At 39.6% G+C, this 23,984-nt stretch overlaps 1 protein-coding gene across 1 annotated transcript; it reads right to left on the bottom strand.

The window, feature by feature from the left end:
* Window positions 1-4,982: 4,982 nt before the first annotated feature.
* LOC6569049 lies at window positions 4,983-5,580 on the bottom strand. Its single transcript, XM_001995166.3, has 2 exons — window positions 5,504-5,580; window positions 4,983-5,442 (listed from the first exon to the last, which is right to left on the bottom strand). The coding sequence occupies exons 1-2, from the start codon at window positions 5,558-5,560 to the stop codon at window positions 5,101-5,103; spliced, it is 399 nt and encodes a 132-aa protein (XP_001995202.1). The 5' UTR covers window positions 5,561-5,580; the 3' UTR covers window positions 4,983-5,100.
* Between the last annotated feature and the right edge of the window lie 18,404 nt (window positions 5,581-23,984).

The following is a 23,984-nucleotide window of genomic DNA, read 5'->3' as shown; positions in this document are numbered from 1 at the left end:
ACACACACACTCACACACTCAATCAGGTACCATTTATAGGCTGGTTGGCACAAGCCATCAATCTTGAGCTACTTTATCTTCATCTGACATGCAGACATACTCGATACTAGATACTCGCACTTATAGATATCTTGCCTTGGAGTCTGCTTGGGCGCCTTGGTAGGCAAATGTATTTGGATTTGCCAATGCCTTTTGTTTGGCCAACAATAACAATTGATGTCACAAACAGCAGCAGCAGCAGCAGCAGTAGAAGCCCGAAACCAACTAAACTAAGAGCACCAACAAAAACACCAAATAAAAAGCAAGAAAAACGCATTTTATGTCGCATACTTTTAGGCGTCAACACAAATTGTCGTAGATTTCGTGGGGGAGCGAAATGATATATGTATGTATCGATGTATCTAACAATGGGGAGGTGGTATTGGTATTGTGTCTGGTCTGGGCACAAAGCCGCTAAGGTAAACACTACCATTTATCTTAGATGGATAGATTGTTTGAACTGCGCTTCAAAGAGTTTTTGGAGAACTCGGTATTGATTGATTAAAGCATGTTTCTTGATATTATTTTCCAAATAACATATCCCAATTGATATTATTTCATTTAAAAAGTAAGTGATAGTTGATATTTATTTGATATCTCTTGGATATATTTAGAAATTTGAACTCTTGCCTGAAAACTTAAATGTTTTTGGTCTAATATATTTTCTGAAACATTTATTTGAAGCCACAAACAGAGCAGACTATTAAACTTGAGAATTATATTGCTTCCCCTGCTCTCTTGAGTTATTTTGCGATTTTCTTCAGAAAATATATGAAATATTTGATATGGCATACGCAACTTGAGTCGCAGTAATAATTTTCATCATCGTGGGTTATTTATGTGGCATATGCGAATATGTCGGCTCAGAAATGTTTACAACTGATTTTGACAGGCACTTTATCGCTGGCAGAACTGTCTTGAAGACTCTTTAACACTGCTGGCTTGATGACTATTCAACAGCTCACCCCACCCACTGCTTGTGGCAGCAACCCTTTTTCTTGGTTCTTGTTCAGAACTGCAACACGTATTTTGAGTGCAACGCTTTTGGTCTCTGGACATTTCGCATAGCTACGCCTACGAAGAAACGTGCAAGAGTTCAAGAAATGGTTTTTTTCTTTCATTTATATGGGATCTCGGCAACCACAGAAGTTTGAACCCTTTGAGGCCACTACCCAATGGCAAAAGCCATTGACACTGGCAGCAACACGCGCTGTTGTGCGAAAATATGCAATTGAAATGTTAAATAAATAAAGGCGTAAATACTTGAAGGGCACAGCGCAGCACAGCGACAAGGCGTAACATTCAAATGCTGTTGTGTTGCACGTTATGGTTTAATACACACACCCATACAACAAATACATATATATTAAAAAAATACGCCAAGAAATAACAGCCATCCTTGGTTGTTGAACTTCAAATACCCTAACTCTAACTATGTAAAATTGAATGAAAGCAAGGATTAAGAGAAAAATTATTTAAAATAATTTATAAATTAAAAAAGAGTAATTAAAATGATTATTATAAATAAACTTATCTTTAAAACTTTGTAGTAGCTTTATTGTTATCTAATAGAGGGATAAGAAATCTTACTTATTAGTAAGGATCAAAGCTGAGGTATCTCTAGAATAAATTGATCTAATGCGACTGATTTTGACACATGTTCGTCACTAAAGGATCCTTATCAAGTTTCATGAACATACCTTTACAGGTTAAGCTGAAGCACGACCAAGTTTAGGTCACCTCAGTTTGGCTAACCGCTCAACTATATACTTTATGGCGTCTGCCACACACTTTGCGACAAACTTATAATACTTAGGGTACACAGAAGGCGTTACAAGAAAAAGAAAAGAAGCAAGCGACCCGTTATGCATTCCATAACTTTGGAGTCCGTCGTCCGTCGCCCATCGTCAGACGACGTTGACGCTGAAGTTGAAATGAATGAATGAAAATATGCAGGCAACGTGATTCTCAGCGAGTCAGTGACGAGACTGCGACTTCGACGCCATATTGCTTTGGGTTTGGGTGGGAGGAGTGTGTTCCGGGCGTGGAAACGTAACCGTTAGCAATGACATTGCCGAGCAGAATTACGGTTGTCGTTACCTCTTTCAGTGGGTGGTGTGGTTGGCCGGGGGATGGCAATATTCGCATTTGCTCGTTGGTATTTTCTGTCGAGTTCAGCGCAAATTCATTCATTTCCACTTGAATTTACAATTATGCGAAACTGTTGTTGAATGGATTTTGACTTGCTCGGAGATTTCTGAATTGGGTTTTGGGGATTGGGATTGGGTGTGTTCGCTGTTCGTAGTTGTTGTTGTTGCATATTTGTTGGCTGTACTTTCGACATTGGCAGCAAACAACTTAACTGTTTAGCTTTTAATTAACTGCCAGGCAATGCAAACTGTATGCTGAATCCAGGAGATCCACAAGATCCCCCAGCTTGTTGCTACGACCAGTGCCAATTGTCAACAGCAGCTGCTAAAAGTTTGTCGCCAAGCGTTGCCTAGTTGCGTTGCCACATATGAAATCCTGTATGATGCGATTTGTTTACCGAATGCTTGTGAAATGTAATTAACTTTATGAGGTGTGCATGCAAAAGCTGTCAGGAGCGATTAAATATTATTTACATTGGGGCCATTGGGAGAAGTTAGTCATGAGCTAGAGTCATGTCATACAATACTCTCTATAAGTATACTCTGTGATGTATACTATATACTAAAAGACTTCAAGTTCATCTAAGGAATTATGATCGAAAGCCTATCTTTATACATATATATCTATATATATATATATATATATGTTGAATAAATATTCCAATAGGAATCCCCGCCTACTAATCATATCAATTGTACTTTTCTGCCGATAGTAAGAAAGTTTTTGTACAAGAAACTTCTCGAATGCCACTTCTTGAGGGTGGCAAACTTTTCTATTTGGATTTTTCTCCATTTTTTTCGGTTGCCTAACTGCAGGGGCACTTCAGCTACTAGTTGCCAAACGCAATTCAATGTCATATCCTTGAAAGCTAAAAAAATGGCAACGCACACGGATATGAAAGAAAAAAATCGGCAACTGAAAGTTTTGTTATTGAAAGTTCATCGATGAATGCGAAACAGTTTGCAGAAAACAGAAATCCACTGTCAGGACACTTGGCTGACTGCAGTCGGAGAGACCGACTGGCTGCTGGCTGCTGGCTTCAGGCTGCTTACAGCCCATTTCCTGTTAGCCATTTTCAACATTTTCAATTTCTTTTGTGTATGCAATGCCACATTGTAAGCAGTTGTCCTGCGAGTTCTCGGCGAGCCTGCAAGCCTGCAGCTCAGCCCAGCAACACTAATTTCCTCGACCAACTCCAGACGTCGTCAGCGCGCATATCCTGCCTGTCAGCTCGACTGTCTCCTTAACCCAGCATTGCGTTTTGGGGTGGGTGGAGGGGGTCTGCACCCCGTTGTTTGCATTTTTATTTGTATTTCATTTTCAATTGACTGGCAGCCGAGTTGCCTGCCACATCGCCTACCTTGGGGGCCTTTACCTGGTCTAAAGTTCAGGTATGCGCTTTGTGTACTTCAGTCCATTCATCAGAGTTATTTACTTTTTAACGAGTTGATTTCATTCAATTTGTTTACCTAGGTTTCAGTGGCCATTACGGACAAACAGCAAAAACAGTGAAAAAGGGTTGCCACCGCATTGCATTGCTCCTGAATAATATTCGTATTCAGCCATGCTGGCCACACTCTTCTCATACTTTAAGCTGCTGCAATCTTACACTTGTATACTTTGCCCTATTAAAGCTCTTTAATATCGGACCGGCAACAAACATTCAACTTCTGTGTTATTTTTTGTGTTTACTTTTCCTTAGCCCTTTTATACCCTGTAAATAGAAATGGTGTGCTTGAAGGTAGCCTACTGATAACAAATTTGGTTTTAATAGAAAAATATTGCGAAAAGCTCAAAATACACTGATAAAGAATCATCTTTTAAAGTCAAGCAATCTAAGCATCTTTTATAATTAGTAAATTAGCTAAGTTAAATAATTTCTTGACGTTTTTCTCTCTTTCTAACTCTTTCCCAGCACATTCACAGCAATCGCATAAAAAATCAATTCAAGGCAACTTACAGGGTATCAATCAGTTCAAAGCTCATTTTAAGATCCATCTTGTTTATTTTGCTTCCGACTTGCTTGTTCTGGAGCGTCTGGCAAGTCAAGTTTTTGTGCCTTTTGGCGTTTTTTCGGTTTCAATAAATATTTTCGCAATGCACAAATTAAAAATTCTTCAAAATAATAATAGAACACGACAGAAGAAATTGGTGTTTTCAGGCCGCAAGCTGCCAAAAAGCCAGCTATTGTCTATTTAGCTAAAAACTTTTGTATGCCTTTAGCCAGACCGATAAGAACAACAACAACGACAACAACAACAAGAACAACAACAGAAAGAACATCAATAATAATATAGAAGTGTCCCGACCCTAGCAATTCGATTGAAATTGTTGCCAGTGGCTATGTTTTTATGAGCATTTCGTTTGCCTTGTGCGGAAGCGTTCGACGCTCAAATATAATTAAATTGTTCACATTTTACGGAACCTTCGAAAATATGTCCAAAAATTAACCAAGAAAATACACTCTGGCGCCATCTGTTAGTTGTTTGCCAAATTAATTTGGGAAGCTGATGTTCCTTGATAAAAATGTCAAGAACTATATTTTCCTTGGTAAGAAGCAAAGCAAAATAACAGAAAAAAAAGAAAAAGAACAAAACTTTATTAGAAAAGACATTTTGTGCTGCTAGCGCCATCTGTTGAGCATTTGCATTTTGTTCTTGTTGAAAACTTATAATTATATTGTATAGATTTGTCTATCTTAGAAACAGTTTTTCCTAATTGAAGCAAATATTGCAGCAAACTGAAAGAAAACCGAGAGTTCGATTCCCAAACTTGGGTAATTTCAATAGCAGTTTGCATTACTAAATACATTTATTTTGCTGTATTTAATTGAGAGCCAATGTATCTGTTTGTGTGCATTTTTGTGACTAAAATCTGTGCTCAACTGGCAGCCCCGAATCACTTTAACAACTACAACTCACTGGCGAATTGTATGGCAAGTTTCTCCATGCAGATTAGGGTCTGGAAGGCCCTATCGCAAATATCGGAACCATTAATATTGTTACAGACAGCCACAGCGCTTTCTATGTTTTCCTTGGGGGCATCGAAAAAATGCCTCGCTATGTTATCCATAAGCAGTTCACCGCTGTTATTCATGAAACCGTCCTTGATCAGCGCACATCTGGCAGCACACTTCACATTCTGATTGGCATATAAGGGGCTCAATTTGCCCATCATCACATTATGGATATCCTGTTCAGTGAGAGCATTATCGGTTATGCAAGACTCGCTGACATAGTTGTCATAGGCATCCTGTGCGATAAATCCCAAATAATTGAGTACTAAAATTTGATCACTTATGAACTTTACTTACCACCAGGAATCCAATTAGACAGCTTGCGAACAACACCAAGGCGAATGTGGACTTCATCTTAGCGGTAGTTTTGTGTAAACTAATTGATTCTCTAAAGTTCAATTGCACTTTTATAGTCGATCTGCAATTTGTAACAACATTTGTCATACTTTGCAGGTTCCACAGATTATCTATAGTTTGTTCCGCTCGATGCATATTTGAGTACAGTGAAGCGACTTGCGAAATGACTCCAGATAACAAAAAGTGATGCCACAACGTAAGAGAAAAAATGATGATTTATCAAAGGTATTCATTGTTCATTTTAGTTTCGAATTCTATTTCTATTTTTGTCATTTGTGTAGGAGATTTGGACAGTTGCATATGCTTTAAGCAATTATTTGCAAGTTTGCAGTTTCGTAATGACAATAAGGCTTCGATATAAAGAACCAAAAGTGGTAAGATAATATTTTTGCAGTATTTTTAAATTAAAGTTCAAACAGTAATAAATTCACAGCATGGATTAACGTTTACTGTAATTAATTTATAATTATTTCTCTGATTGATCAAATTAGATATAATTTCTATTCTATTTTATCGAAAATGCATTTTAAATAAGGCTTACAATTTGTACGTTTTTTTTTGTTTTTTCCACTTAATAACTAATTTTTTTTTGTAAGCTATTTATTAACATGCATTTACATATATTAATTAAAAACGTTTTATTGTTATTGTTTATTGCATTGCAATTATCGCTATTATTTCTCTCCCTTTTTTTTCTTCATTATTTGCGCATTATTGCATAGTTTTTATGTTAATTGCATTTGCCTGGCTTTGTGTTAATTGGTATTGTTTTGTTTATGTTTTTGCTTTTTTTTTTTAATAATCATTTAGTTAGCTATTATTTGTATTATTAATATTATTATATGGAATTGGCCTCACACATTTTCATTAGGTAAAACATGATTTCAAACGCTAATTGAAATCCTTTTAGAGTAATTAGGAAAATTTTAATGCACAATTCCGCAAGAGATGAAAACTTTGATGCCAGCTGCTTGCGCTGCTTTGTGGTGTAGTTAGAAAAACAAACTAATTTAGTAAATTACTATTTAGCAGCACCACACCCTCCGCCCCCCTTTTATATGACCAACAAGGACGCACGACGATGGCCACCTGGCCGCAGCTTTGGCCACACACAAAGGTCATTTTCCGGCTTTGAAGTTGCGCTTTCAAATGCGCCAAAGGACATTTAACAAATGGCAAATGCTATTCGGCATCCGTGTGTATGTGTGAGTCTAAATGTGTGTGTGTTTGTATGTTGTAATGGGCGTTGTATACACGCACATACAAAAGCATTTGGCAATCGCCGTTGAAACATCAAAGTGATGCGAGTTTTCCAGTTGACTTCATCAGTAGATTGTGTGAAGTATGCCAAAAATGTTTTGTAGACGGTCCAGCATTAAAATTCTTTTCGATATCCTGTACACACACAAAATCGGCATATAAGTTTACGATAGAGTTTTGATTCAGATAAAAGTGGATTCTAAATAGTTGAAATTGTTATTTCATTTTTACATTTTAAAATATTACCTAAACTCAGCAGTGTTTTATGAACTCGAACACTCTCAACTAGTGCAGTTCTCTATATATATTTTTACTTTAGTAACATCTCAGCAATGGAACTTAAAGTAATGCCATAAAATCGAATGCTTAACAAGCTCTTTAGCTTGTGGCACGTGCTACAACGTTGCTGTGGAACTGAAACGCGATTTCGATTTTTACTTTTGCGCGCGAATAAAATGTATTGAAGAGTAAAACAATATTGGCCAAGCTTTTAAAATACATTTTACATGCACTTCAGTTTAATTGGCGCGTGGCATACAAGTATATATATATACATATATCGAAAGGTTGGCGAAATTTGAGATAACGAAGCTTTCCGCGTGCGCCATTCAATTAGTTTGACACCCTCAAGGTATTCAAATTGGATATGGGCTGGGCGGACCAAGGGGGTATTATCAACAATTGCTGCTCAGCTTACAGCAAAAAGGGGGCTCGGGATACTTGAAAAGATACAGTATCAAGTCAATGAAATGAAACTAGAGCTGCACTCACAAGGGATGGTCAAAAATTGTGAGCACTCAAATTTGGGTGGAGAGTATGAAAATGGATATGCAAAAACAATATAATTACCAATTTAACTACACAAAAATTGCGTGTACGCAGTTAAAAGATACTTTTAATTAGTCAACTAAACATGATATTTGTGGCTTACTTAAATATTATTAGTATTACTAGTAGTAAATGGAAGTCTAAGTCTACTACAAGTGTATTAAAAATAGTAATAGAAGTGCAAATATTACGCACTTCAATCGTAGAAAAAGAATATTAAACGAATAATTCTGAGCACCTCTCCTACTAGTATTTTTATTTCTACAACTAACTATTTATATTGTGGTAGTTTTAATTTGTTGACTACTTTTTACTCCGCTGTTTAATGCATATGAAATAAAAGCCCACATTCATTTCGTAGTTAAGAATATGTATAAATAATGTGAATGGCACACAAAACATATTAAGGACCCCACTGACCTATTTTAATTTATATTTTTATGCGAATATAAAGTGAATTTATTTCTATATCTTTTATGTCACATGCCATATAAAAGAAACTTTGCTGGGAAAATTAAGTTGTGTGTGTTGCCTCAAAGCCTGTTCTTGCTCTTGTTAAGCTAAAGAAATTTGCACAATTTACAATGCTTACCTAGCAAAGCATCCGCAAATCGTCTCCCCTCTTGCCATTCCACACCCTGAAAAGCCTGGCACATATTACGAGCGGCAAAAAAGAACATAAATACAAAATGCAGCCAGGCATAAGAAGCTACCACAGACCATTGACAACTACGTGAATACCTCTGCCAGCAAACAGCTCCCTGCTCCCTGCTCCCTGCCCTGTCCCCGCAATCACCCTGAAGGTCCTTTAAAATGGCAAACTAGACCGGGCAATGGCTCCACACAGTGGGCTGTGTAATATGTCCTAGGGCTTAGTTCGCATGTGTTGTGTTGTTAGTCCTGATGTTATTTTTGCTGCTGCTGATGCTGCTGCTGTTGTTGTTGATGTTGGTGTTGGTGTTGCAGGATGCCTCGTTGAGGCTATTGTCTAACTGAGGGCTTTACAACTCATAAACAGCAGCCCCCAGCCTCCGTCTTCGTCTAGTAATAACAGTTTAAGCTCGAGGCACTGCCCGAAAATTGTCCACATCTCGTTGTTTAATTTTTTTTTGTATTTTCTTACCCTGCCTCAGTTTTTTCCCCCATACTCTTAGCGAAAGGTATTTGTCATATTGTCATTGAACTTGTAAATCATATATATTATGGAGATTGAAAGTTGATCTATTTTTCTATATTTTTATATATTTTTTCTGTATTTGATTTCTATATTTTGAATACTCCTCAACTGTTGATAGCTTGACTTTATTTTTTTATATATTCGTTAGTGTATACAATCTTCTGCCAACTTTAGTCAGCCTTTCTACTTGCCTTTTCTACTTATTTTTGATAACAAGCATTTTACATGTGCTAAAAAAAAGCAACCCACAACAGCAACAGCAGCAGCCCCATCCCTTTACTGGTAATTTCAAGAAAAAGAAACCCGCGGCATCCCCCAATTTTCGTATTTATTTTGTTCCTTGTGTTTTTTGTTGTTGTTTTGGTCTGACTGCATGTGCGTTTATGACTTCATAATGAAAGCTAGACAGGAGCCAGGACGATGACTTTGGGGAGGCATAAGTCGCACCAGACCAGACCTCAGACCCCCTCAACCAAAACACCCTCCAGCTGCATTGCATTGTTGCTGGCTGGCTGCTGTTGTTGTTGCCATGGATTTACGTAGGCGTTGCGTTAACATGCGACTAAGTCCTTTTATATCCTGCAGCATTCGCTTTGGCTTTAGCAGTCTCGGCGCACATACATATCTTTAGTCTTGGACTATCATCAATTGATGTCCCCATGGTGTAGTTAGGCTGCCCCGCTGAACACCCTCGCCCCTCCTCCGCCCGCCCTATTCGCTTCATGCTTATAATACATACATATATAGGCCAAGAAGCAACAGAATTTAATGCCGACCCTCTGGGAGCTATTGTGGCCGTGCAACCGGCAACTTCGCCGCGGCCCCAATGCTCCATGCAACTTTTATGCTCATATGTGTGTGTGCGGGTGTGCGTGTGTGCGGGTGTGCGGGGGAGGTGTAGCGGTTTGGTGGGGGTGGTTGGTCTGTGCTATTTTATAAACAATTTTAAACTGCTGTCCAAAATGGTTTTGGTCCTTTGTAGGCAAATTGTTTTATATGCGACGGATCTTGTGCACTTTATTGACTGTGGATGGCCTGGTTCTCCCAGGCGAGAGAGAGAGAGACAGAGAGAGAGAGACAGAGGGAGAGGGGGAAGAGAGAGTGGGGATTGTCTGCCCCGAGCCGCATTACTTTGCATAATCTGAGCGTAACTGAAACTATGTGGCTCCATAATGCGCCACATTAACTTTGCAGCGCACAGAGAAAAATATGCGAATACATATCTATATATATATATATTCTATAAATCACGGCAGAAATAAATAAAACAAAACACCAGATAATGCGCAAAAAATTGGAAATAAGCGCAAAATAATAAACCAACTTCCAAGTCTGACAAAAAAAAGCGACCATAATAATAAAAACAACAAACGAAATATATAAGAAGCAAACAAACAGTTGAAGTCGCTAGTTGGAAGAAGCTGCGCCATGTGGCAATGTGTTTGTGGCACACATGCTGCAACCGCACACAGTAGCACGGGCAGCCAGTCAACCCATCCACCCATCCAACCATCCACCTGTCCAAGCATTCAACTCTGTGCCCCCTTTGCCACCTTGCCACCTTGCCACCTAGAGAGTGAAGCGTCTCTGAAAAGACCGCATGATTTCATCTTTCGCTTTCGTGCAGACAACTTAAGCGAAAAATTCCGTGGCTTGGGTGTGCCGATGTAGAATACCCTTTATAAAAGTACTTTACTATCTCAAAAATTGGTTATAGGAGAAAAGTAGAAAGTACAACAAGAAGTACTATAGAATAAATGATTTACAAGTGATTTACAAAATCGTTAAGATATGCAAAATATTTGTTGTATATTGCTGCATGGCTTACTCAATAAACTTTACTATGATTTAAAATTTCGCTTATGAAAAGAATCCAAGTATTTTTAATGACACAATCATTTTAGAAAGAGCATTCACATCTAGCTTATGGCCGAGATTTTCGGTTTACGATTCGCGTTCTTTTTTGTGTTGTTTTTCATTAAATTCGCCTAAGCAGGATGGTTGCCCTGCCGTGTGTGTAAGATGATTTATGAAGCAGACTTCATAAAGTTCATAAATGTCGCAGCAAGCAGGCGGCCAGGCAAAGTCGAAAAGAGGTGTGTGCCTCTGTGACCATGTGTGTGTGTGCCTAATGTGTGTGTACACACACACAGTGTGTAGAAAACTGCGACAGACACAGAGCCAGAACATGAGCGAAGAACAGTCGACACACTCATGCAGTTGACACTTTCACCTAGCTGGAAAGGGGAGCGAATCCGAATGGGAATCTCAACGGGAATGGCTATGGTATGAGTACATTTTTGCGCATTTAATTAACTAAAATGCTATAAATATGATTTTAAATTAATTTACTTGCGTGCAATATTAATTTACAAAGTGTACGCTTTGTTTCCACTGAGAACGATTGGAGAATAGCCAGCGAGAAGTGGAGCAGCGGAATGCACCCTAGATGGCTGCCAGAGATTTATGGAAAATGAGTTCCCATGTTTGAATGCGAATACGAACTTAGCTCATGGGAAATTAAATAGTGTTGGGCTTGTAATAACCAAATGAAGTACAAACTGTTTACTGCATCTAGAAACACGATTGTTGGAAAGTTTTCAGCTAAAAAATATATCCCTCAATAAACACTTTGGAACGGTTCCAATTTTTGAAAGTCCACAACTTGGTCAAAACTTAATGCTCTATATAATTACTGCAATTCAATTTGTAAACTCAATTTTCGCTCGATTTACTGTTTAAATTAACTTGTTCTAAGAATATAAACTTCTTGTCTATGAGTTGTATTATGTTTCCTTTAATTTTACTTTGCTGCTGGAAGTCTGCTGTAGTCTATCAGGCTCAATCTCCTGCCTGGCTTACTACACACAATTCATTTTAATACTCATATTTCCTATTGTAAAATCGACGTTGTTTCATTACTTCATGTTAACTTGGTCTATTTGAGCTGCTCATGCATCCTTGATAATCTTGTTCTTATGACAAAAAGCATTTGAAACTAATTTCTTGATGTCCTGACATCGCCTGACATTCGCCCCTCTGCAGTTGGGGGCCCCCCGAGGAGCGCGACACAGACGCAACTGGCAATTGGCAGGCGAAAGCTGCCAGCGCATTTCGAGCCCTGCCGTCGGGCATTTTTGGTGGGTATTAAATTGTCTGGCCGCATATCGCGACGTAGTCAAATTTCCGTCGCCAACTGCAAATACAGCTCAGGCACAATCTCCAATTTCAATCAAAAAACCGCACGAGCTGAGCGCTTTCAGCTTCCATCCTCATTCTCATCTTCATCCTCAGCCTCATCCTCAGCCCCAGCCCCAGCCCCAGCCCAATCCGCAAACTCAATCTCATTCTGTTGCTGCTGTTTCCGTTTCCATACGACGGATCCACATTTGACATGGCCGGGTGCATGGCTGCGACCTCAAAGCTGCAGCGAAATGAAAGTCAATTTGAAGGTTGATACATTGTGGACCCGTTTTGCCATAAAGCTGGCAGCTCCGCTGACACATGGAACAGGTGATAAGCCACTCAGTCGCACAAGCCGATGAGGTGTCTACTGCATTCACTGCAGAGCGCTGCTCGCAAGCTCTGATTGCTGCTGTGACTGTCTCTGCGGATACCCTATAGTGACATGTATCTAATGAATAAATGCCATTATTTTCTAGAACAATTTAAAGTAATAAGTATAAAGACTTTCAGCAGCATAATCTTGCTAATAATATTCAATTATAGAAGGAGAAATAAGGTTGTCAACCCGGAAGAAGAAAAGCAACTTTACTGCTTGAAATTCTGTTGAAGAATCCAAATAAAATTCTTCTTTTAAGATGCAGTTAAGTTAAATTAAACAAATACTGGAACAGACATTATTATTCCACATAGTGTTCCGAATACCGGAACCGAATTTGGAACCAATTCATAACCTTTAACAAATTACGCTTGGATTACTCCTGACAAAAACTGTCAGCAGTCTGATTTGGCATGCCCTAATTCCCTAATTATGTTTGTAAAGTTCTCAATTCACACTCTTATTGCTGCATATTTCTTTTTCCTTTTGCCTAATAAGCATGGGTACTTCTGGTTCATTAAATTCGAAATTACATTCATAACTTTCCCTGTTCTGGATTATGTCAGCATTGGAAATTACTCTCATTACTTTCTCTCTGTCTCTGCGCATTTCCCAAGATACTTTGCGATTGCTTTGTCTTATTGCTTCACAAATTTGTACTCATTTGTCAGAATCGATCATACTAACTTGTCTTAATCTGCATTTGGAAAAGCGCTGATTGGCAGCTGAGTACAGAAAACAAAGCAAAACAAAAAAATGATGATGTCTCATCAAGTTTTTCGACAGAATTTTCATTTATTTTGATGATTAAAACCTAATTATGTTGCAAAAAAAAAGTAAAAAGAATTTTAAATGTGTTTTGAATATTTATGAACAAAACACACAGAAAACACAGGAAAATTCACACGCCCACAAGTGTGAAAAGTTTGAGTACAAAAAAGAAATAGAGGCGAGACTGATATAAAGAGGCGAAAATATTGTCAACAAAATTGTGTTGTTTGGAGCCAAAAAAAAAGTAAAGAAAAATAGCAAAGAAAATAAAGCGAAAAAGGCACCAAAAATATCACGTAATATAAAAACCACTTTGATGAATACGCCACGTGCATATAAAACAGATGTTGTTCCCTCCATCGCTGCCTGCTTGAAAGGGCGTTCCAGCCCAAGTGTCGCTAAGAGGCGACCGACGAGGGCGTGCCACTCAGACGAGAGAGAGAGAAAGAGAGAGAGAGACAGAGACAGAGACGCCTTTTGTGCAGGCAAGTAATGAATAGCTAGGTGCGGATCTGGCTGGCAAGCTCTGGATCTCTGTGCTTGGTTGGAGTACACACGGAGACAATTCAAGTAGACATTATTGCATATTGAAAACTGATTCGTATTGCGGATCCTGTTTCCGTGAAGCTTATAAAATTGTCTTCGAATTTGTTTCGACAATCGACAGCAACTGATTCTTAACAAAATATTGATCTTTGGTCTGAATTGATCTGAATTTCAAACGTTCCAGTTCGGGTTTCGCATCCTATTTTGGATTACAACAAATTAAAAATTATGTTTCCCCGTTTTCTTTTCTTCAAGTGTAGACGTTGTTGTACTTGTTGCCTTGACACTTGCAGCGAGCAAAGGCAAGGCGCGGCGAGACGTTGGCAACGCGGCTTACGCGGCGTATGCGTAACGCCATTGATTGGCTCAGATTGAGTTTGCTGTGCAGAAGGTAAGTAAAAGAGAAAAAGTTGGGCATGCGTCAAATATGCTCATAATTGCACAAGCTGGCAAAAAGGGATAAGCACAACGATGTTGGACCCATAAGGAGAGCATGAGTGGCAAGGAGTTGCAAGTTCATGTGGGCGTGTTGCGATTGATAAAGCTGAAAATGTGTTGAGAGTTTCCATAAATTGAGGGGTTTGCGCGCATCAGCTCAAGAATTTTGATTGAGACAGTCTTTTGGCACGAGACGTAAACAGAATTTCTCATCTCAACTTTATGGGTGATGATTGTTATTGAGTTACTTTTGGAGGGCAACTATGCCTTATGCTTATGCTTTTGATTGAGAATTAAGTTATGTAGGCAATCAGAGCAAATATTTGGTATAAACATTGTATATAGCTTTGTTGAATTATTGAATAAAGTTTAAAACCATAATAATAATACCAAACTTTAATGCTCAAAGTGTTGGCAGATATTTAATGGAAAATATAACCCTCTCGGAAATTGCATATGAAAGCATAAGCAATCCACACCTTGCATAATAATTAACTCAATTGCCAAACACTTTCCTACATCCAAAATCTACATTCACACACACACACACACAGAGAATTTTAGCTTGTGTAGAAACGCAACTTCATTAAAAATTCCAAAGCAATCAGCTTGGAAAATCAGCGCAACTACGAGAACAACCCGAGAACGACACACACTACTTAAAAATTCCACCTGCTCATAAATTGGCCAGGGGGGTTTTCGACGGGCATGGTTATGGGGATTGGGAGGTGGAAGTTGGGTTAGCGACTCCTCCCCCCCGAAAAGTATGCAATTGGGAGCCGTTGCCCCTGCCACAGTTTAGAAATATGGCAAACAATTATGCGCTTGAGTTTTATTACAAATGCCCGGCAGTTATATAACCAGGGGGTTGGGGAGTCTGGGGTCATAATATTGCAGGCGATAATAACCAGGTTTCATATGCATTAAGGAGGGGGGAACTCGTGCCAAACCCAGCCCCCTCCCCGGGTTGACACTCTCCACTGTCAGCGCTGTGACAAGCAGAACGGAAGCACAGGAAATTTGTACCCTTTTTTTTGCCTCTGTTGCTTGCCAGCATTATCTTAAAATAAGTAAGCCATGCTCGTACCCCAAACCCCCGATATTAATATATATATATGTACATATAAGTAAGTGCTATGCATGCTATAAGAAGGCGGGACAGCCCGCCTCGTTTCATATTACGTCTTGGGCGGTTTAGACATATGACTAGTATGAACCAAGTTACAACCCTCCAATAACATTGTCCCATGCCTTTGGGGGCTCTCATATGGGAGGGGGGGAAGTGTGCGAGTGGGTGGTGAGGGGGCTGGGGGGAGTGTAGAGTCATGCGCATATTTCAGCATGATACGACAGCTTGACAACATTAAATTTGCATTGCTCTTGCCGGAGTTTGTTTATGAAAAAAGAACGGCAGGCAGGCAGGCAGGCAGGCAGTGGATTGAAGGAGCGTGGTAAGCAGGGGGGCAAATCGGGACTGTCAGTCGGGCAGTCAGTCACAACAACATATGCCCGGACCAACCAATACTCAAACGTAAAGCAATGCAATTTGACGTATAACCCCCGTCCTCCAGCAAGCGCCAACTCCCGGAGCTGCTTACAATTAAAGTGATTGAAAAATATTTTCCAAGCCATTTTCCGCACAAAAGAAGAGGCAAATGTATTTTTTTTTTTAACATACATTCAATTCAAACAACTTGTGGGGTATACTGAATGGAGACAGGCCATTTGTTGCAGGGAATACTTAATGTACTTGACAAATCTACGAGCGGCGGACAGCCTCAGAAGCTATTTAAATCTCCCAACAAGGTGTTTTAAAGGAAAGCATTCTGCTCAAATTGAGTTTTCATTGATCAATTCATCCGTTAAGTTTTAGATGATCTACTCAACATCTTAGACAATATGCAGGGCATTCAAAAGTCCACCTTCCAATTGCTTGCATGTGCTCCACATAATAAATCGCTTCACATCATAAACTTCAAACCATTCGGATAAAGTTAATATTCCTCCATTGAGTGGCTTAAATTTTCACGTACAGGGTATGTCAATAGTCCAATTACTATTTGCTTCATTGCATTTGAACTTTCTCTTTGCTGCCTTTACGAAATTAACTTGGTAAAAGTGCAGCCACGCAAAGTGGCCCAAACTGCGGCATTGGTTTGATGTTCTTAATGTTGTTGTTGTTGCTGCTGTTGCTTTTGTTGTTCACTGAGGGGGTTTGAGTTGAGAAGTTGTTGCATGCATTCAAGCGCAAAGTTGCAGATACAAAATTGGCTAGCGGGTTGCAAAAAAAAAGAAAAGAAGTGATTGCCAGAGCAACCCTCCACTCCAGCCCCGTACTCCGCAGTCCGTTTGCAATGCGGCCTTTATGTCATAAAGGCCAATTATGTTAAAATGTTGCAAAGAGTAAGAAAAAGCGTTGAAGTCGCGTCGTCGCGACAATTCCGTTTACTGACAGCTAATAATGCGGCAATGCCTACAAGACCTACTACGACTACCACTACCACTGCCACTACTACGACAAAAAAACCCACCCATCCATCTAGTGCACACACAATAACTGTACTGCGTAATATCCTGGCCGTTGACGGTTCCGGTGCGGGATGGGGGAGGTGTTGTTTCTACCCCACTCATCTGCAAGCCCCACCCACAAGTGCATTGTCAACGCGTTCGCCTGATGTACGGCGTTTCCTGTGTCAGTTCCGGCCGTGCACGCGACAACTTTTCCATTGCGTTCCATTCCATTCCGTTTCGTTTCGTTCCATTGCGGTGCCCAACCAAAAGGTCCCCGGGAAGCACGTGCAAAAAAGGAGAAAAGTTCGTGTTACACTCGAATGCATCGAATGCCCATCCAGCACTGACAATAACTCAAACACTAGTCCTGCAGCAGGTTTGGGGTGTTAGGTGTTAGCAGGGGGAGCGAACGGTGGGGAGGGGGATATTGCCTGGACGTGGTCGCAGTGTTGGCCCTCGAATCGCTTAGCAAATGACTGTGATTTCCCGTTTTTATTTCTATTTTTTTTTTTTTTGTTCATGCCACATCTGAGACGAGTTGAGTTCTTGTGATTAATGTTACGGACGTTCTGTGGTAGGAGCAATTAGAGCATTGACAGGCCTTAAAATCACTGTGGTGCAGCGGCAGAGTGGAGCGCGGTGAGGGGTTGAGGAGCAAAAATCATAACAGCTGCGGCGACACAACGATGACAAAAGCAAATGGCATGTAAAATATGATCACATGGTTTGAACCTTTACTTTTATTAATATGAAATGAAATCATAAGAAATCCTTAGGGTTCGTTGCTAAGTAATATAAGTTGTAGCTGAAAATTGGTGAGAGTTTGAGATGGATAGCAAGTTGAGCGAAGAAGAAAGGAAGGCATTCAAGAGCATCATTTAATAATAATAATAATACAAGGCATTCAAGAGTTAGTTGATACTGAGAGAAACCAAAGTATATTTGTATATTCCGAAGTGAATTTAGGGGTTTTTCCAAATTAAACTATTAACTAGCGGAAAACAATTTCAAACAGAAATTTAGATGAGTGAAAATAATGCTGCAGACACTTAATAGATTATCAACTTGTTGTAAAAAACTAATGTTAGAGACACTCGAGTGCCAGCTCAAAGCACTAGAATATTAAAGCCCCCACCCCTCTATCCCGATTTTCATAGGGCAAATTAAACTACGCGCTAATATTCATGCCACATAGAGCATGCAACAAGAAGAACAAAAAGGCAAAAGGCAAAAGCCATTTGCTGTGGCACCGCTGCAGAATGGAAGCTAGAGAACAAAACAGTCGCATTATTCCCTAGACGTGTTTTCGGGTATTTGAGTGTGTGCATGTTGTATGTTGTGTGTTGTGTATTTTTTTAATCAAAAGCCGCAAATTGCCGCATCGCAAAAAATGACAATCAAGCCACCCCAGAGCAGCAGACGCCAAGCCAGACCAGACCAGAGCAGACCAGACCAGACACAGAGACACCAAGCACTCGCTGCTGTCCAATACATTTAACGCCTGTTCCACATTCACAAAAAAGAGAAATAACCAAAACATATTTAAAAAAAAAAAGCAACGAAGTTGAAGCGTTGGAAATGGCTCTGACATGTTGCCTTTGACATGCATTTGACATTTGACAGATCGCGCGCATAGTGCGGCGGCAACGCTGGCAGCCCTGGCAACCCGACAACCGAGCGGAAAAACCCACCCGAGCATTTCAAATGAAATGACTAAATTATGTGCCAAGTGGTGGAAAGTGGAAAACTGCGAACTGGGAAAAAGTCGAAAAATTAAAAATGCGTTTTGCCAGGTAGAAAAATATACAATAAAAAAAGCGTATTTTGTGCACGCACTCGAGCGTCAATATTTAACTGTCATATCTGACAATTGTATAAAGTGGAGGCGGAGAAGCTGAAAGGTGGTCGGGGGGCGTAAGGGGTTGGGTTAGAGTCTGCAAATTGACATCTATAGTCGCATAAGGCCTGCAGCGTCTTCTTATCAGCGACTCAGCGTCGAGTGGCATTTGAGGCTTTTGGCTTTATTTATATTTTAGTGGGGGAAAGGCACAACCCTTTTCCTTTGATTGACAGCAACCACCAACAACAACAACAGCAGACATCATCGTTCTGCAGGATGAGAACCTCATAAGCTGCATATTTGCTCATTAATAGCGATAAGCGATAAGTGCGTTAAAGTTACAGTTAATGCGTAGAGAAAAACCTCGGGTTGAAACACAACACAAACTACGATTACCGGGTGAGTAATACAACAGTGGTTAGCCTTCCAAAAGAGTTGAGTTTGAAAAATGTATGACTCTAAATATATATGTATAAATATCTGAGCATTGGAATCTGTTATCTGAAACATGTTTAGGTATATATAAAATATAATATAAATATAAATGAATCAATGATAGAAATGAGTATTGGAAATTGTTGAAATATAAGAGAGTTAAATTATATCAGGAAAACTCACCTGACAGTTATTTTTATTGAAACTGAAAGTATAGATATATAAAGGGATTGCATTACTTTCAATTAATTTGTGAATTTAGTATTATAAATTGTTATCTGACACAACAACTTCAACAAGTTTAAGTATCTTATTGAGTTGGGATAGACAATGATTTGATTTATTTATGCTAGACATACTAGAACTAAATAGAGTTAGATATATAGATATAGATAAGTTCTCCAACTGTAAATTTTCTTTTAAATCAATTACAATCGGATGAAAAGACTTTTAGAGCTCGCATTTTAAAGTTGAATACGCGATCTCAACCCACTGTGCATTGTGTCCCCGCTTCAACCCTTTCAACACATACTCTGTGCACGCAATTCATTAAATTGAAATATTTCGTAGATCGATCATTGTTGCCGAGTGCCCAGGACGAGTCCTTTGTAAGCTAAATTCCGCCCACCCACTGCCAGACACGAAATATGCAAGCCTTTTAGGCACCAATTATTGTGTGCATACTATGCGACTGGGCATCCCAAACACACACACACAGAAACACACACAAACACACACACGCACAACCCATTCACAACCCACATCTATTAATCTCTTTTATTGTTGTTCAAAGCGCAGAGGATGGAACACTTGTGTAAAGACGATGCCCGTTTTTCGGGCATGTGCAAAGTCAATGCACAAATATAATGAGTGAGAGTCCACAGAGAGCGAGAGAGAGAGAGAGAGAGGGAGAGAGTGCTCAGTGTGCCCCCATCTACCCCCTCCACCCACACCAGGGAAGCCAGCAATGCCATGTGCCCAATTCTAGAGACTGTCAAAGATGCCGCTCGTGTGTTTTGGACACGCGTTTCCCAGCTTACAAAGCGCATTGTGGCCAGTTGGGGAGTGGGTGTGTGAGTGTCTATAAGGGTTGCATGCAATATTGTAGTGGGTGGTGTGGGTGGTGCATGGATATACACACACACACACACACATAAACATACTCTCACTTCTTTGCTGATTGCATTCCCGGCTTACCTACTCACCTTGTTTGTCGCACAGCGGGGCGAACTCCTTTCTGGCTCTTACCACGTGCGGCGACTACGTGCCGCCGTATTGATGTGGGTTATTGTTATAGGCCTTTTACTGTTATTAACGTTGCGCACAAATTGGTATAAATTCTGCGAAAATGCACGACATGCACCCCACACCATCCAGCCAACCCACTACACAGGAAACAGGTTGCATTGGCGTGTAGGCGCAGTCAAGGATAATGGGTTGGACTCAAACACACACACACACATATATATGTATACATATATATATGCACACACTTGGCCATGCTGGGCCCGCTAGGGGTTGTCTGCACAATTGAAGTTGGGTCTCCAGCTTGAAGTAGGCGTTAAGGAGTTGCACTAGAAGCATGCAGCCAGGCAGCAGGCGGCAGGCGGCAAGGCATTGAAGATGCATTACTGCACTGGTCAAAGGGGTTGCATTTACGCATACTAAATACTTGCTTTCATATAATAATCAAGTATTTTTATGCAAGTACTCAATGGCAGCTTAGTATTGGTTATTTGTGCTAGCAAAACTGATTGAGTATTTTAAGAGTTGAGCTGAAGGGCTGCATAAACAGTCTTAGGCTATTGATATTGAAAAGAAGTACAATTCTTTAATGTTTTTTCTTTTTCTATACATACATAAATGGTATTCTCTTAGATTTTGTCAGTATTGATATTCTTGATTTATATTCTTGTATGTTATTATACAATATTGAATTGTAGATAACTTCCAAAAGCAAGGCTGGGACTCGAACTCGAATACTCTTAATTATTTATATTCCCTGAAGACAGTTAATCAGAACTTTATATATGTTTCAATATGTTATACTATATAGACAACTCTCTCCCACAGTCCTCACAACTAACTAAATTTATTACAGAGGCAATTCGTATGTACTTTTTTCTTAAACAAGACATAGGCGTTGCTTTAGGCCTTAGAATTCCATCATTAATTATTTTATATTTAAAAAAAAAAGCAAAGCAAAGAAACTGTGCTTCATTTTAAGTATTATCCCAGCTAAGATTTGGTAATTTATTTTGATGTACCACATGCAAGGCGAGAAAAGAGAAAAATGTCCCGAAATGCTAGGATTACCAGTGCTTCCTTCAACAAATTTTCTCACACAGCCTGCGTTGAGTCTACTTTTGCTGGTCTTTTGGGTTTGGTTTGGGTTCTGAGTGCTACGCCCTAATTTCAGCTATTTTTTAAACCGGGCGTGAGTGTGTGTGTTGTACTTTTGTTTTCCTGGGCGCTGCACTGAAATTTTAAAGTGATTTAGTGCAATTAGTATAATTAACACAGCGAGTAAGACGAGACTAAGGCGACATTTGACAATGACAATGACAATGGGAATGGGACTGAGATGGAAAATGACGATGTGCGCCACATGTCTTTTAACCAAGTGAGCCCCAGATCTCGAACCTGAAACCCAAGACGAATCCCTGCAACGCTAGAAGGATGCTTAAGCCGACATGTGTTGCCGCCTTAAGTAGCAAATGATTCACTGGAAATGAGAGAAAAGTAAGATAGAGAGAGAGTGAGAGAAATAGAGTGAGAGGGAGAGAGAGCCCGCGAGTGTTCCACGTAAGTGAGCAATGAGCTGAGCTCAGTGTGAATTGCTGGAAATCATTTTCACCGCTTCTTTGTTTTCCCACTGCTGAAGTGTGTCCTGCAAGGACAGCTTAACGCTCACTTCACAATGAAACAGCTCTCACTGTTCAAAGTCGTCAAATAAATAAATACTTTGAAAGTGAGAGTTGAGATTAAATATATCTATAGTTGGATAATTAAAATGGAATTGAAACTTGAGCGATTGCAAGTTATGAACTGAAAAGCAGCACACATTTTATTGTTCTACATTTTAAAGGAAATATTTTGTAATATATAATTAATTGAAGAAAATGAAACTATAAACTGAAGATCAGTTTAATATCAACTTGTGTATATTCTTTCCCTTAAATTATTTCATACCTCTTCCAACACTCATACAAAGTACTCCCCGAGCAACAAAAGTACACTTCAAAACTATAAATAGTAAAAAGCATTTCCAGAGTGCCACTCAGAAAAGAGATGAAAAAATGGGAACTATGCAAACAATTGCATAATTGGAAATGCTGCCCGATATGTCCAACGTAGGCTTGTCATTAAACAGTTGACCAAATTGCAACAGTCATGAGTCAGCTGAGTGCCTCCAGGTACCGACACTGGCTTCATCTGCAACTGCAACGGCCACTGTATCGGCATCTGCATCTGTCTGGCAGTATGCCACTATGCTGTGGCATGTGGAACGCAAGTTTCCTGTGCGGCACAAAAGTCAACACTTTAGTGCAATTCGGAGCAATTAACATTGACAGTAAATATGGAATTTGTGCAATGGCACTTGGCCCCCAAAAATGCCTACGAGGCAAAGGTAGCTCAGGTAGTAGCTCAACTCACTCTCTATCTCTCTTTTCACATCCTGCCCAACAAAAGTCAACTTCATTTGCAAGTCAAAAGGAGGCACGAGGGGATGTGGAGGTGGCAGTCGACACATCATCGACATTCATCAGCATTCGGAGTGAATGACACTACAGGATGTTGCAGGGCTGAGACGAACAACTCTAGCCTACCACCACAGTTGGGAGCTAGCTGCCGGGCAAAATTCAAAGTTTAACATAGTTGAAATGTTTTGCAGCTCGTTCTTGTTGTTGTTGTTGTTGTCCTTGTATCTTATAGGCTGTGCGTGCCCTGTTGGATTTGGCTCGGGTGGGCGGGGAGGACTACAGCCGGGCAGAAGGGGCAGCCTCAACTCAGCTCAGGACGTGTGCGTGCTTGTCAGTGACAACTGGAAATTAGTTTAATAGTCGAACTGGAAGCAGTTCCATAGGTAAACACACACCACACACACACACGCACACACGCACAACTGCATACACATAAAGTCACATTTGTTATTGTTATAGTTATGGTATTATTCTTTGGGTACACAGAAATTGCTTTCATTATAGTTCAATATCAAATAAATATGATACGTGCTACTGTTAAATTAAGTTAATCATATATGGCGCCATGATGACCATAATCAAATATAGATAAATAACTGTGTCCATATTTCGATGGAAAAGAAAACGCCCAAATCATTGCATACCCCCCAAAATGACAGTTGGCATTTTGACATAATAATATCCATTTTTCAAACAGTTGTAATTACATTTCTAAAATAAGAATCGATTGTTTACTGTTGTATTTCATATAAAGTTATTTTTGTCAAATAATTGCACAATTACTTGGGTAATTAAAGTTTTCATACATAATTGTAATTGTAACTTGCACTCACAAACCTTTTAACTAAACAAGCACACTTTAAAAATTACACTCGCCTTTAATATTTTGCCTATTCTACCCCATTCTAAAGTTTCGATTAATACGCAAATCTTGTTTGTATAAATTCAATCATAGTTAATAGATAGTAATGAGCTTTTCAATTATTTTAACTGGCTGCGCTTTCGTATATTGAATTGTAAGACAATAGCTTAGCAACCATAAACAAAAGCGTCTAATCAAATCAGAGTTTGGGAAATGAACAAATTTAATCTGCCTGATAGGCTTAGGGTTGTTATGAACCTTGCCTCCTCCCCGTGCAGCGCCGCGGGGCAATATTTTCCTCAACTAAAATGCGCAATGAAAATTGGTGACATCAAAAGCATTTCCCAGTTAATAAAGCGCATTTGAAGAATTGTCGAGTATTTCACTAGGCGTTGGTCTACTCCATTATTTATGGCATTATATGCCAATAAGATGAATGCTAATTTAGTAAACGCGTAGAGCAGAAAATGCGACTGGACAGATATGT

Source organism: Drosophila grimshawi, unplaced genomic scaffold (genome assembly GCF_018153295.1).
Source record: "Drosophila grimshawi isolate 15287-2541.00 unplaced genomic scaffold, ASM1815329v1 contig_1367, whole genome shotgun sequence".
NCBI lineage: Eukaryota > Metazoa > Arthropoda > Insecta > Diptera > Drosophilidae > Drosophila > Drosophila grimshawi.
The sequence above is the reverse complement of the archived record's forward strand: the minus strand, read 5'-3'. Positions and strand labels throughout refer to the sequence as shown.

Coding starts and splice junctions, on each gene's coding strand:
- LOC6569049 (XM_001995166.3), bottom strand. CDS start 5,560: ATGAAGTCCACATTCGCCTTGGTGTTGTTCGCAAGCTGTCTAATTGGA. Junction 5,443..5,503: donor GTCTAATTGGATTCCTGGTG/GTAAGTAAAGTT, acceptor TTTATCGCACAG/GATGCCTATGACAACTATGT.